Raw genomic sequence first — 15000 nt, 5'->3', positions numbered from 1 at the left:
TACACTTGTTTTTTTCAATGTTGACACATTTTTTAGGGAAAATTAAGCGAGGAAGATCTGTGGGGTGGACAGTTCACACAGATCGAGAAGAACCTGTCAGAAGGAATTGCATTGTGTGATCGCTGGGTGGATAGCTGCAACAAACTCACTGGCATATTTTGGAAGAGTGGTGTAGATCAGATGTGGGAAAATGAACCATTCGTCCCTGAATACTGCAAAAATGTTTCAAAACGCTTGAATGAAATTCTAAGCCTTCGGACTCTGCATAAACAGCTGACTAGACTTTTGTCCATTAGTGAACAGGAGGAGCTCAAAACAGCTGACTCATTCAAGCCATTCACTGGGTTAAAGCCCGTTCAGTATAATCCTTACACAGAACCTCTATGGCAAGCAGCAGTTCGCCAGTTTGAGAATTCACTCAAGCCAGCTGAGCAGAGGATTGCAGGCAAATTGAGAGGACAGCTTAGAAACATGAACTCTAGTGCTTATCAGCTGATGCAGGAATTCAAGAGGTACAAGGAATTGATCAAGCGTGAGAGCATACAGCAAGAACTTCTTTCTGAAAGGGAGATGCTACTCAGTGAACTTAGCAGTTACATTCGCACAATTAGTTCTGATTTTAGCAGCACAGCTGTTAATGGGCCAAGACGTCTGGCAAATGTACCTGAAGTAGTCAGCAACATTTATTGGGTTAAACCCATTCATGCAAAAGTGTTGGACATTGGTAAGTGTATGATTTTCTTTTATTTCTTATGGAAATCTCATTTTAGAATTTATACAAAATTAAGTGAAATTTCTTCTATCTTTTGGGGATATTATCTGTAATGTATTTACTCCTTGAGTAATATAACTGTCATAAGTTGAAAATGTTGTATTTTGATACACTATAGCAATGGAATATCATGGCCTATTCTTGTAGTTATCAGCTTTTAACTACATAGCATATGTAATTCACACACAGACACACACATGCAAAAGCAAATGCATGCACACACTCTATTAATCAAAATTTTTCATAAACCCATTCCTTCTCTTATGCTAGGCAAGACAGCTGATGCATTGCTGTGTGATCTCAACGGCTATGATGACTTGAAACGACACATTGGAGAATTCTGTGAGGAACTTGATGACTATCACAATGACCAGTTTGACTCTTGGTCTCGGGAAATGCTACAGAGGATCGAATCAGAGGAGCTCAGGTACTATTGCATGTTGAACAATTTATCTATTCAAGTATTTTTTTTGTTTAATAATTTGATTAAAAACCAACTGGCATTTGGGTATCGAATCACTATACTATAAGTTTAGAGTTCGGTTTATGCCAGCTGTCATATGAGAGTACAGCTGATACTTTTAGACTATATCACCCTACACATAGAATTATATTCAGAAAAAAGTACAGATTACTGACAGTGCTAAGAAAGAGGCTCTTAAACCACTCTAACACGCACGCACGCAGGCACGCAGGCACACAGGCATACATGCATGCAGGCATGCATGCAAGCATATATGCCCAAACACACACACACATATTCTGAAACAGGTATCTCTCTCCCTGCATGTACTGCTGTTACTCTTGATAACCTGTCTTAGGATCTAAAAGCCTTCATTCATGCATTAGCCTGCCTGATGGTGGGTGGAATTTCAGCATAGTTTACTGTGCATGGAGCAGTTTTACATCTAGCAGTATTTCATAAGGGGGCTAGAGGGAGATAAAGAATGGATTTCTTGTTTCCACTGTCTTAGAAATATGTGTTATACAGCTTTACCTATACATTGTTTTATCTGGTAAATTTTGATTAGTTCAGGCTACCACTTTGGTGCACCAGACTTTAGTGTCAGATTTCTCCAGCCATAGAAATACAGTTTTCTATCCCAACTCTGTATTATGATAGATGTAAAGAGACATGTTGCTAAAATGGAATGATATAGTTCTGTTAAAGCATGGATATATCATATTTAGTGCAAATACATAAAGTATTATTCTATACAACTATTTTTTTTCTCTTTATTTTTTATGGTTAATTAATTCACTATATGAAAAGAAATATGAGAAACATATTTTCAAGACAATCTTGTTTCAGCCTTGCCACAGATTCCCCAGTGTTGTCATTCAGCAGCAGTCGAATGCTTCGTGTAAATTACAACCCTCGACTAGTTGGCTTGGTGAGGGAGGTCAGCCAGCTATCCATTCTAGGCCACAAAATACATCCTGACATTATCAAGACAGCAAAACTTGCTCAGAAGTTTATGAAGCAGGCAAAAGCACTTGAAGAGGTAAGGGGCTTATGTCCTTCTTCCATTAATCATTTTTCTTTTTCATCTTCTGTCTCTCTCATCATCTGTGTCTTTTTATTCCTCTTCATCTCTATAAAATCTGCCTTTGAAGATTTTGATGTTCTTCACATAAGTTTTGTTCTTGCCTAACAAAATTGATATTCCTTACCAATGAATATAACTTTTCAGATTGCCAACTTCCACAACACAATAGGAGACCAGATGATCCCATCCCAGCGACCGATGATGTTGGAAGCTGCTCTGGCATTGTCTGGGCTGGTACAGGAACAAAATAACATCACCTGGTCAAACACACAAGAATTAGACTCATACATAAGCAGACTCAAAGCTGCTACACAGAGGCTGGCTCGTGAGAACAAGCAGCTGGCACAGTGTCATCTCATGGTTAAGGAAAGGGTCAGTCGAGAGAATATTTTGTAGGAGGCAGTGAAAAGTTTGGTGGTGAAAGATGTTTTTCCTGTTGCTTTGGTTTTATTCTATCATCCAGTTAATATTTTCTTTCTGTTATTTCTACCTTTTGCTGTCTGCTTTTTGTTCTTGCTGTGCTTGTTCTATACTGAGCAGAGTTGTATGTTGTCTAGATACATGAACCAATACTTGAAAGTCATTGGAATAATATAAGACTATGATTTGATCTCAGACTTTGTCACTTAGGTAATGACCATATAAGAATAAACTACATTGACAAAGGTAAAGTGAAAATAGTAATAAGAATAAGACAAACAAAAACTATATGATCTCCAGGCACTCCAACTGATGAATACAGACCTCTTGAGGCACCAGCCAAAGTGGAAGGAGCTCTTGAAAGAGATGAGGTCCATTATGCATCAGCTGGATGAGAAGGGCTTCTCTGACCAGAAATCTTGGTGTTCCCATTGGGACCGGCAGCTGTATAAGGCCTTGGAGCATCAGTACCAACTGGGGATCGAAGCTCTTAATCAGCACCTTCCAGAGTTCAAGGTGGAACTAACTTATAGGTGGGTTTTGCCGTGACGTGGTTGTGTGTGGACATTTTATGATTTTTTAATTAGAATTTGGGCTCATTTGCATTTTTGGACATTTATTGTTGATTGATACTTTACTTATAAGTTCTGGGCTGTTAGATCAAGTTAAACTATAGACTCCTCTGTCTCTCCTGCCCATCAACCAGAAAGAAAAAGAATTAGTTTAATATGATGATTATTATTATTGTTATTATTATAATTATTATTGATAAGAATATAAAATTGAAAATGAAATGAAAATGAAAATGAAAATGAAAATATTATTACTATTGTTATTGTTATCATCAGTCCTATTATTATTATTGATATTATTATTATCATTATTTTTATTATTGTTATTTTTATTAATTCTATTATTATTATGATTGTCAATATTATTATTATCATTAATGTTACTATTGTTGTTATTATTATTATTATTTATTCTTATTTACAGGCAACAGAGACTACAGTTTCGTCCTCCCATGGAAGAAATACGAATGAAATATTATGGGCAATTGAAACGGTTCCTTGCACTCCCCTATCACTTTAAGGTTTGTTGTAATTATGCTTTTTTATTCTCAATCATGAAGCAGGTCTTGTTCTAGATTTTGTTATTATTAATATCATTACTACAGTAATATCATAGTAATCAGAATTCTTTTTTATTATCATCAAAGTAGTGAGTATTAATGTTATGATTATCATTATTATGATTGTTATTATCATTATAGTTGTTATATATTTTTTTATTATTATTTGTTTCTGATATTTTTTTCTTACTGATATTATTTATTTTTCTTTTTGACCAGGGGGTTAGTGAAGTGAATGACCACCCTGTTTTCCCCATTATTGTCGACCGAAATGCCCACCGCTTCACACAGCTGTTTCAGAGAGCAGAGGAACTCTTTGAAAGACTGGAAAAGGTCAAGGAACGTTTTGTTGACCTGTGTGCCCTAGGGTCATGTGACATTGAACAGCTAGTGAATAAGCACTGTAAGGTTGCAGAAGATTGGGACAGGTAAAAGCAAATTTTACATTTGAGATTATAGATTTAATTAATGGTAGTTTATGTAATAGATTTTTCTTAATATAATGAAAAAAAAACTCTGAGACAACCTCTTGAAAATAGAGATTTAATTTTGATTGTATTACAAACATAATTTTAATATATGTAGATAAGTCAAATCTTTTCACATAAATCCTCAGATTCTGAGACTCACAGACTCACAGTCCTCTTGATAGGAAAGAAAAAATTGCTAAAGAAAGTAGCTTGTATTTAATTTTTCTGTGAACTGATATCTCTATCTTCAGGAATTTCCGAGCCTCAAAGGCCAAGGGCCAAGAGATTGGCAAATTGCCAAGCACAGAAGAAAAGATTGACTGTTTCAGCATCAGCTTCCAGCCATTACGTGTAGAACTAGAGATCATGAACCGCCGATATTGGGACATACTGGTGCAGAGTCTGCATAATGCCATCATTGAGGACATTAATGCTATTGAGAAATTTACAGAAAGTGCAATAGAAGTGAGTGATATGCTTTCTTTCTTTTTATCATTTTACCTTTGCCAATGGTGGAAGTACTGTATTGTAATGCATTTATTAGTTCCTTCCTGGTTCAGTGGTTTCTTGTTTGTTTTTTTCACCTGAATTATGTAAATGATCACTGATGGTCCAGTGACAAAGTGATTATATTTTGGTTGTGATCTATCATTGATTAGGGTAGATTTAGAGTAGATTTGTGATAAAAAATGGATGTTTGATGTAGATTAAGATGATAAGGGTAGATATGAGTAGATATTAGGGTGAATGAGGGTATATTATGAATAGACGTGTGGTAATGAATGTTATATAAGAATTTTTTAAAAGTACATTGACTTCTCAATGCCAGGCTTTGTGCAGCTTATCTCCTCCTTGTCTCTAGGCACATCTGTTGTTGACAGACACCAGGGCACAGCTCTTGATGTTTTGATGTTTATAAGGCATGGTTGAACTAAAAGTGTGCCAAACTATAGATGGTGTGTAAGTATTTCTCATCAACACATGGAAAGGATAGTGTGAACTGAGTTTGGGTTAGGGGGAGTTGCTTTTTTTGATAGACTCATGTTATCCTGTTATGAATGACAATAGATATGACTTCTCTAAATACCTGGGATAGAATAAATGACAATGAGTATAATTTCTCCAATTCTCTGGGATAGAATGAATGACAAAAGATGTGATTTCTCTAACTACCTGGTATGGAATATTTCCATAACTTCCATTAATAAAAAAAAGAAAAGAAAAAAAAGAAAAAAAAAAAAGAAAAAAAAAAAGAACAAGATGAATATTTAAAGAAATGAAAAACACTAAAAGGATGTCATTGCAAACACCATATACAGAATGGGATTCCTGATCCAACAGGTCCTCAAAAGACAACCACAGACTGTAGAAGAGATTGCAGAAGCCAGCAACAAGCATTCACAATATGTGGCAGAAACAGAGGAGATGGTCGGGCGTTTTAATGAGGCTGAGCGCAAAAACAAGACCCTGGCCAGCTGGACAAAAGAGAGGGTAGACCAGGTGTCTCGTGTTACAATGCAGTGGGATAACTACAAGACCCTTATGGATAACCATGAGCAGATTGTTTCAAAGCAGGTGGGATGTCAAATTTGTTTTAAAACTGAGATTTATTACTTTTATTTGATGTTTATTTGATTTTTCTGTATATATGATACTCTTCATTTATACTCAGGCCAAATAAGTGTTCACAGAATGTAGCCTGAAAGAGCATTTGCCATCTTTTCTATTAACATCATCCAAGAACTGCAAGAAAAAAAATATCCACCCTTTTTGAACAGATTGAAGCCATCAAAGCCAACCTTCAAAGCCAAACCAATAATTTCAACAATGAGATTGAAGACTTTGGTCTGAGATGGAAGCAGCTTCAGCCAAAGGAGGACCAGCTGGAGGGGGATTCAGAGCGCATACAAGCAGCCATCACGCTCGTGCGGGAGAAGCGATTTGAATGGGATCAGCTGATGGAATCACGAGATAGCATCAAGTTTGTTATTCTAATTCGTTATTTGTTGTTATTTTTTAATAGTATTATAATTATTATTATGATCATTTTGATAATAATTCATATTCTTATTAATATTCTTTTACCATTGTCTTAGAAATTGAAATACATGATTTGATACACTTACTAAGAATAACATGAATGAGGCAATATTTTAAAAGATGTTTCACACTCTTTCCCTTCTTGACAGAAAAGACTATGAACATTTCGGGATGGGAGAACCCTACTTTCCCATGATTGATGAGATTGAACAGAGCTTGAAGCAACATGAGCAAGTGTGGGGTCTGTTTGATGAGTTTAACAGCAGCATGGAAGAGTTTTCCAAGGAAGAATGGATCGTGTTCCGGAGCAAGACTTATCGTTTTGAGGAGTTTTTGGCCAATTGGAGTGAGTCCAGGAGATCTATTTGATTTGTTTGCTGTTAAATGTTAATGTTTGTTTTTCTATCTTTTAGTTCTTCTAATAGTAATTTGCAACTTATTTTATTACTTTTGTTTTTATGTTATGATTGCTTTGGAGTTTGTGTTGGAGGAAAGAATAGTGCAAGGTAGAGTGATGCAATATAAGGAAATAAAGATTATCAAAAATCTTAGACAAATTATTCATCTAAAGATTATATTCATTAAAGATATCCTTACAGATGACAAACTAATTTTGGTACACATATTTCAGATGACAAACTACGCAATTCAGGAGAAACCACAGTAGTAACAGTACGGCTCATTCATGAACTGGAAAAGTTCAGGACAATGTTACCAGTGTTGAAGTACGTTCGTGGGGAAGTGTTTTCTGAGAAACACTGGATAGAGATGTATAGTATCCTTGGCATACCTACCAATATCACTATCGATAAGCTTACCTTCGGACATTTTTTGAAGGTAAGTGATATTTTTTTTGTTCACATTTTGAATGTTGAAATGTATTTGTTAATATTAGGATAAGTTTATCTGCATATACCACTAGAAAAAAAGAATTGTCGATATGTAATTGATACAAGATAAAAATGATGATTTCAGGACAGATTTATCACCACATATTAGATTGACACAAAATATTATGGTCTTTCTAAACAAAAGTGATAAAAATTAATCAGATAACATACATTTGCTGATCCTGTCTAAAAACTCCTTGTCTATCTTTCATTTATTGGTACAGGTTCGTGATGAGATGATAAACCAGAGTGATGTACTAAAGGAGATGAATGCCAAAGCTGCAGGGGAGGTTGTGATCCGCCAAGCCCTCGGAGAGCTGGATGTGTGGGAGGTTGATGCTCGTCTCACCCTTGTTCCACACTCAGATTCGCGCAATAATGAGATCATGCTTATCAAGGAGTGGAAGGATGTCATCAACAAGGTTAGGAAAAAAAGTTCTTCAAAAGTCCATGGGAATGGTAAATGTTCTGCAGTGCTCATTTTCATTAACCTGTGGAATAATTAATTATAGGATATAAGAGAATCTACACTATATGACAAAGCCAAGAGATATGTGTTTGTGGCTCTCTGAAAAGGGAATCCTAATATGTAAACATTTTAAAAACATACAGTTAGAACATATAACATATAACATAAAAAGGATGTATTTAAAAAAGATGCACTGTATGGTGCATATCAACATAATATAAAACTACTCCTGCATGGTACACATAAAAGATTGTAACATATACAGTCAGTAGCCATATTGCTCATGAATCATAATTATTTGGGGAAAAAAGCCACTTCATGATAAGTGAGGGAGGGAAGTAGAAAAGCAAGGGAATTCTTGCTTGTAGGTTGGTCTCTATGGCTCAGCTGTGAAGTACCAAAAGATATTTTTTTACAAGCCATTCTCAGTGACCCAGAAATACTCAAGATCAACTTCATTTATTTCTGAAGCATTTTGGTTGGTTACTAGCATTGGCACTTGTAGTGATCATATATGAAAACAGATAGAATAAAAGTAACTTGCTTTCTTTATCAGGTCGGTGATCATCAGAGTCTTCTCCAGTCCCTGAAAGACTCGCCCTACTATGGGGGCTTTGCAGATAGGGCTCGCATGTGGGAGCAGCGCTTGGCTGACCTGGATGAATACCTGACTAATTTGAATCAGATACAGGTATGATTTATGTACTAGAGAGTGAGTGAGTAAGTAAGTAAATTAATAAATTAATTAATTAATTAAGTAAGTAGATAAGTGAGAGTGGTTTTACTTGTTTGGGAAGTAATGCATGTGTTTGTTTGCTATAAATGAAAGAGAGAAGTATTATTTTCCAGTATCTGACTTTGACTAGAAATTTACACAAATGTCAGATATATATACAGAAACCCAAAATTAGATATATTGAGTTAATGTAGGATGATTATTAGCAACTTTCAGATAAAAAAAAATGATTACAGTTGTTTGGGAAAACTGATTGTATGAACAAAATTTGTGTATAGGGGGTGTAATATCTAAAACAAATACAAAATGCACAGTTTGAAGAAGATTATGTCCTTGAGAATAAAAGTGTAATAATTAAGTATATTAAATAATTACTGACAAATTGACTTTTGCAATTTGCAGAGGAAGTGGGTGTACTTAGAGCCCATCTTTGGAAGAGGTGCACTACCCAATGAACAAGGCAGGTTCCGAAGAGTTGATGACGACTTCAAAGCAATCATGGCAGATGTTGCAAGGGATAATAAGGTGGTATCACTCTGCAAAATCAATAGTATTCGGAACACTCTTACGACTCTTCTTGATCAGCTGGCCAGGTAAGTGGATTAGGGTGTATGAGGGAAGAGTAATTTGATTGAGTAGATTGGATTGCTTAAGGAAACAACCAATTATGTTTTGCAATTTTGTTAATTTGTTTCTTGTTGAAGTGGTTGGGATTGTTGGTTTCAGTTGGAATGCCATGATTTAAAAGTGATGAATATAACTCAGATTCTACTAATCCTCTCTTGCATTTTTAGACTTTCCTCTCTCTACTAGAAATTTCACCATTCCATGCTAACATCCATTCAGAACTAAACTGTGCATGTATAAGAAGAACATAGGTGTTATGTAGTAACATTCCACTAACCCTTTCTCATGATTCTCAACATCCATTAATTCTTTAGATGCCAAAAGAGTCTAAACGAATACTTGGAAGAAAAGAGATCGGCTTTTCCCCGCTTCTACTTCATTGGTGATGATGACCTACTGGAGATCTTGGGTCAGGCCACAAATCCTGAGGTCATTCAGGTACAAGGGCATGAGTTTAGGTTTCTTTTGACAGTTAAATGTCTTTGTGCATGATTATGATGGTATTTTTGTGCAAGATAAAATGGTGTCTTTGTGCATGATCATGAATAATGGGTGGGGAAGTGAGCATAGAATGCATCAGTGGTAAATATATTTAAACTAGGAAATGTAGTAACACTTTTTTCTTCTGTGCACTACAAATATTTGTGAAATTTGAAACTAGGTAATTTTTTCATTTACTTTTACAAGCTTTTTTTTGCAGTCCCATTTGAAGAAACTGTTTGCTGGAATCCACAATGTAAGATTTGATGAAGAAAACTCTCACATCATAGCAATGAGAAGCTTAGAAGGGGAAGATGTTCCACTCAAAAGGCCTGTTCAAATAACCACAGAAGTTGAGGTAAAAGAATTGTAAAGGATATAATGGGCTGTTTATTTTTTTAATGAGATCAAATACATATTTAGTATATTGATTATAAATGGTACAGGGCCAGAATCAAATATAAAGGTTTAGGATTTTATGGCCTGAAAAGATTTCTCTAAATATCAAATTTTGTGGTTTGTCTTTTTATAATCTATATATAGTAACATAATTATCTTACCTAGGTCAGTTATGTACTGTTAATCTTTGCCAATTAGGGCCTGTACAACTTCTCATAGCCAAAAGCCTAGCTGTATCGAAATCTTGTTTAGCTAGCACAATATTAAGAACATACCACTACAAGTAACCTTTTACTAACGATATCAGATGTTAAAACTACAGTGTTCTCTTTTTTAGGATTGGTTATTCCGCTTGAGTGAAGAGATGAAGATGACCCTCCGTCAGCTGCTGAGTGAGTGCCTGGAAGAAGCACGCAGTGAAGCAGGAATGGACCCTCTCAAGTATCCCTCTCAGGTAGGACTTCTCTCTTGGTTTAGGTCAGGACTGTGATGTATTATATCTATTACTTATGACTTGGAATGTTTTATTTTCTTAAGGAAATAAGATTTTTTAAAATTATGATAAAATATGACTAATTCTGATCAGTCACTGTCTCTCCCATGTTAGATCCTGTGCTTAGCTGATGCCATTCTCTTTACTGAGCGATGTGAAGAGTCTATCAAGGAAGGTGGTCTGACAAACTATCAGAAGGAACTTGAGGTTTGTGTTTAGGGAGAAAATTAGACAATCATGAAGGAAATATGGAATTCAAGTTTTTTCTTTATTAAACAACTTGGTTGACAAAATATGTATTATTGGCGAGGTTATGATGAAATGACATTGAGACAGTCACGGATAATATAATGACAAAATATGTACTATTGGCCAGGTTATGATGAAATGACATGGAGACAATCAGGGATAATATGATGACAGTGGTTGATTATAATGCCACTGATTCATTGATAATAACTAAAATGTTCATGTTATTGATAACACAAACAATGATGAATAAATAGGTTTGATCATATAATTAAATGCAACACTTATGATCCAAATTGCAGGCAAAACTGGAATCATACACAGGGGTCGACCTAAGCTCGGATGGCACTCCTGAAGGCAAAGTGGACAGTCTTGTTTTAGAGCTGAAGTTGAAAGCTTTAATTCTAGACACAATTCACAATATTGATGTTGTTCAAATCCTGCTGCAAGCCAACACCACCTCCTTGTTGGACTGGCCGTGGCAGAAACAGCTTCGGTGATTTGAATTTGTTTTGGGTTTGTATGGAAGAGGTAGAAAACAGGAGTTAGGATGAATGATAAGAGGGGAGGAAAAGAAAAATAATTCATGTCTGTGTGTGCTTGTGAATGTGTTTATGTGTGTGTGGGTATCTATGCATGTATATGTTTAACATACAGACATCTGTAAGTGTACATGTGTGAAATCCATATCTTGAAATTACACAACTTTCCAGTAAACCATCACACCAGTATGTAATTACCACCACACATTTCACAACACTTCATTTCAGATTCTACGTGGGCGATGGTGGTTCAGCTTACATGCGGATGGTTGATGCGCAGTTTGATTATACTTATGAGTACCAAGGCAATGCTCCAAAACTGGTCCACACTCCATTGACAGATAAATGCTACTTAACACTAACACAGGCAAGTTTCTTTGATAAATGTTACTTAGACTATCCCAAGGAGGTGTAGTATGGGTTTCTTATTTTACTTATCAGTATTTTCATATGATTTTCCATTGTAGTAAATATTGATATAAGAAATTTGACTAATTTTTTTTTAACCTTTCTTTTTCCAAGTGTAAAAGTAATATGAGACTGACTGAGATTATTTTTTTTGTTATTTTATATCAGAAACATTACATAACACTTGAGTAAGCTGTATATAAAAGTAACAAATAAACAAATACTTTTTCATTGGCCTAGTTTCATTCTAAGTGAGATTTGGACACATACTAATGCTAACATGATAAACACTTTATGCAGGGCATGCACATGGGACTAGGCGGTAACCCTTATGGCCCAGCTGGAACAGGCAAGACAGAGTCGGTGAAGGCACTTGGAAACCTATTTGGGCGGCAGGTTCTCGTCTTTAACTGTGATGAGGGCATTGATGTAAAGAGTATGGGCCGCATTTTTGTGGGTTTGGTGAAGTGTGGTGCCTGGGGCTGCTTTGATGAGTTTAACAGATTGGAAGAGGCAGTTTTGTCGGCTGTTTCCATGCAGATCCAGACTATCCAGGCAGCATTGAAGTCACAAGCCTCCTCGACATTGTTGCTAGATAAAGAGGTGATTTGATGATGTTTTGTTATATGAAGAGGGGACTTGTTGACATGTTTGCTTATAATTTTTTTTATCAGTTTTTGCTATCATTTTCTGAAACTCATCATCTTTACATTTACAGGTTCCTGTTGATCCAAACTCAGGGATCTTCATCACTCTCAACCCAGCTGGCAAGGGCTATGGTGGCAGACAAAAGCTACCAGATAACCTGAAGCAGCTATTCAGACCCGTTGCAATGTCCCGTCCTGACAATGAACTAATTGCTGAGGTTATCCTGTTTTCGGAGGGTTTCAAGGAAGCCAAGAGCTTGGGGCGTAAACTAGTGGCCATCTTCACACTATCCAAAGAGCTTTTAACACCACAGCAGCATTATGATTGGGGTCTGCGTGCCCTGAAAACCGTGCTGAAGGGCTCAGGGAATCTACTTCAGACATACAGGTAAATAATGACATGCAAGTAGAGGTAAGTGTGTTTTTCTAATAAAATTACAAAATTGAAATTAAAAAAATAGAAAGGAAATTAGTCAGAAGAAACTGAGATGTTAACCTCTTGATGTTTTCTCAAGCAAGAAAATATCACATAATTAGAGTAGAGAAAATAATAGAGAGAAATATGTCCAGAGGTGATTCCTTGTAAGTCATTATTTTAATTTTGAACATACTTTTGCCACTACAGAAAATCATTATCAGATGAAGAAAAGGAATCAGGGATTGGCTTAACAGTTGAATCAGAACTAGTGGTTCAAGCTCTGAGGCTCAATACACTGTCAAAACTAACCTTCTCAGACAGCTCAAGGTAAAGTGCACAGCATTACTGGTAGTGCTATTAATACTTGGCATTGTTTATATTCTGATTATATTTGTATGAACAGTATTTACAATATACTTTGATTGTGTTTTTGCATGTGCATGAATTGTTTTAATGATAAGAAACATATAGAAGTTATGGAAATGCATTCTCTTTTCTGCAGAATTATATAATAAAGTGTATTTATAAAGAATTTGTCAGAATTATTGAACATTTTCAGGTTTGATGACTTGGTGAAAGATGTGTTCCCTGATGTCAAGTTCAGGGGAGTTGGATACGAAGACCTAGCCATTGTTCTTCAGGAAGTCTTTACTGAAATGGGTCTTATACCAAATGACAGACAAATAAAGAAGGCCCTAGAGCTTTATGAGCAGCTTCAGCAGCGCATGGGAGTGGTGATTGTGGGTCCTTCCGGATCAGGAAAGACAACATTGTGGCAGACCCTGCGTCAGGCTCTACTCAGAATGGAGAAGAAAGTGAAGAAATATGTCATGAACCCCAAGGCCATGCCCAGACAGCAGCTCCTTGGGCACATCGACCATGACACAAGAGAGTGGTCAGATGGCGTCTTGACAGCCTCCGCACGTCAGGTGGTGAAGGAACCCACAGATGTTACGTCGTGGATCATCTGTGATGGAGACATTGATCCTGAGTGGATTGAATCCCTCAACTCTGTGTTGGATGACAATCGACTGCTAACCATGCCATCTGGTGAGAGAATTCAGTTTGGGCCAAATGTAAACTTCCTCTTTGAAACCCATGATCTGTCATCTGCATCACCAGCCACAATCTCTCGGATGGGAATGATATTTTTGAGTGATGAAGATACCAACATCCAGGCAGTCGTCAGTGCATGGCTTTCCTCACAGGAGGAGAGTACCAGGAAGTATCTTGAACCTTATATTGAAGAACACTTTTTCAAGGCACTTGAGTGGGTGCTACGTGCAGGAGAAGCCCAAGTGGAGACCACCTTAGTTGGATGGGTCTTGAATGGCCTCTCCCATCTTCCCGGTGTAACAAGCAAAGTGCACTTTGCTTTGGCACTGGTAAGAGGCTTAGGTGGCAATCTCCCTGAAAACATCAGAGCAGATTTTGCTCGTGAGGTTTACTCATGGGTTGGTGAACATATTCCTGACCAACGAAAACCTTTAAATATTTACTATGATTCTGCCAAGGACCGTCTAGAGGCTTACACATCAGAATCCACAGAGAATGTTAAAGCTGACTCTGCAGAAATGCCCCTTATCTTGACATCAGATGCATTGTGCTCCCTGGATTACTTCAGTTCATGGCTGGAAATGGAGACACAACAACCGTTCATTCTGGTGGGGCCTGAAGGATGTGGAAAAAGGTACTGTGCAAGTGAAATGTTATCTCCCTTTTGAAAAGGATACATGTGAATATCAGTTAACAAATAATTTTCACTATAAAGGTCAGTTAAAGTCCAAGGAATCAGTGTTTCATTTACAATTTGAAATTTTATAAATTTTATACAAAAAGTCTTGAAATATTGTTTCTCTTTGATTTCAGTCTCCTGCTTCATTACTGCTTCTCTAAACTGAGGAGCACACAAGCAACAATGATCCACTGTAGTGCATACACTGCTCCTCAACATATCCTGCAAAAACTATCTCAGGTATGAAAGAAGTCTGCAATCACCTTTTCATAGGCTATTATGATTATATTTCATTTTTTAATGTTTTATCAAAAGTAACATGAGATAGATATATGATATTTATAGAATGTGTATAAGCCTGATATGTTAAAAAGGTGGACTGTGATATTCTATGGCTATTTTTCAAAGACAATTATTTTTCTCCTCCCTTTCAGATGTGTATGGTGATATCCACCAACACTGGACGCATGTACCGACCAAAGGACTGTGAGAGACTGATTGTTTACTTGAAGGACCTAAACCT

The 15000-nt window shown here is 36.4% G+C and overlaps 1 protein-coding gene across 3 annotated transcripts in view; it reads left to right on the top strand.

The window, feature by feature from the left end:
- The window catches only part of btv (dynein cytoplasmic heavy chain beethoven), a 47822-nt gene that overhangs the window by 4497 nt on the left and 28325 nt on the right, over window positions 1–15000 (top strand). For all 3 annotated transcript variants that reach the window (XM_086555608.1, XM_086555606.1, XM_086555607.1), the window contains exons 8-34: window positions 37–724; window positions 1043–1199; window positions 2085–2277; window positions 2467–2694; window positions 3043–3275; window positions 3739–3835; window positions 4094–4302; window positions 4596–4809; window positions 5686–5919; window positions 6123–6325; window positions 6534–6730; window positions 7016–7221; window positions 7499–7696; window positions 8300–8434; window positions 8882–9072; window positions 9421–9544; window positions 9807–9944; window positions 10323–10439; window positions 10593–10685; window positions 11030–11223; window positions 11498–11636; window positions 11978–12280; window positions 12396–12712; window positions 12950–13069; window positions 13302–14432; window positions 14612–14717; window positions 14912–15000. The exon at window positions 14912–15000 is cut by the window's right edge and continues 52 nt beyond it. In XM_086555608.1, coding sequence (XP_086411734.1) covers window positions 37–724; window positions 1043–1199; window positions 2085–2277; window positions 2467–2694; window positions 3043–3275; window positions 3739–3835; window positions 4094–4302; window positions 4596–4809; window positions 5686–5919; window positions 6123–6325; window positions 6534–6730; window positions 7016–7221; window positions 7499–7696; window positions 8300–8434; window positions 8882–9072; window positions 9421–9544; window positions 9807–9944; window positions 10323–10439; window positions 10593–10685; window positions 11030–11223; window positions 11498–11636; window positions 11978–12280; window positions 12396–12712; window positions 12950–13069; window positions 13302–14432; window positions 14612–14717; window positions 14912–15000 — 6254 coding nt within the window. The remainder of the gene's footprint in view (window positions 1–36; window positions 725–1042; window positions 1200–2084; window positions 2278–2466; window positions 2695–3042; window positions 3276–3738; window positions 3836–4093; window positions 4303–4595; window positions 4810–5685; window positions 5920–6122; window positions 6326–6533; window positions 6731–7015; window positions 7222–7498; window positions 7697–8299; window positions 8435–8881; window positions 9073–9420; window positions 9545–9806; window positions 9945–10322; window positions 10440–10592; window positions 10686–11029; window positions 11224–11497; window positions 11637–11977; window positions 12281–12395; window positions 12713–12949; window positions 13070–13301; window positions 14433–14611; window positions 14718–14911) is intronic.

Source organism: Penaeus japonicus, unplaced genomic scaffold (assembly GCF_977035675.1).
Source record: "Penaeus japonicus unplaced genomic scaffold, GWHDUDI00000001_assembly GWHDUDI00000031, whole genome shotgun sequence".
Classification (NCBI taxonomy): domain Eukaryota; kingdom Metazoa; phylum Arthropoda; class Malacostraca; order Decapoda; family Penaeidae; genus Penaeus; species Penaeus japonicus.
Note: the sequence above shows the minus strand (reverse complement) of the source record. Positions and strands in the feature narration are given on the sequence as shown.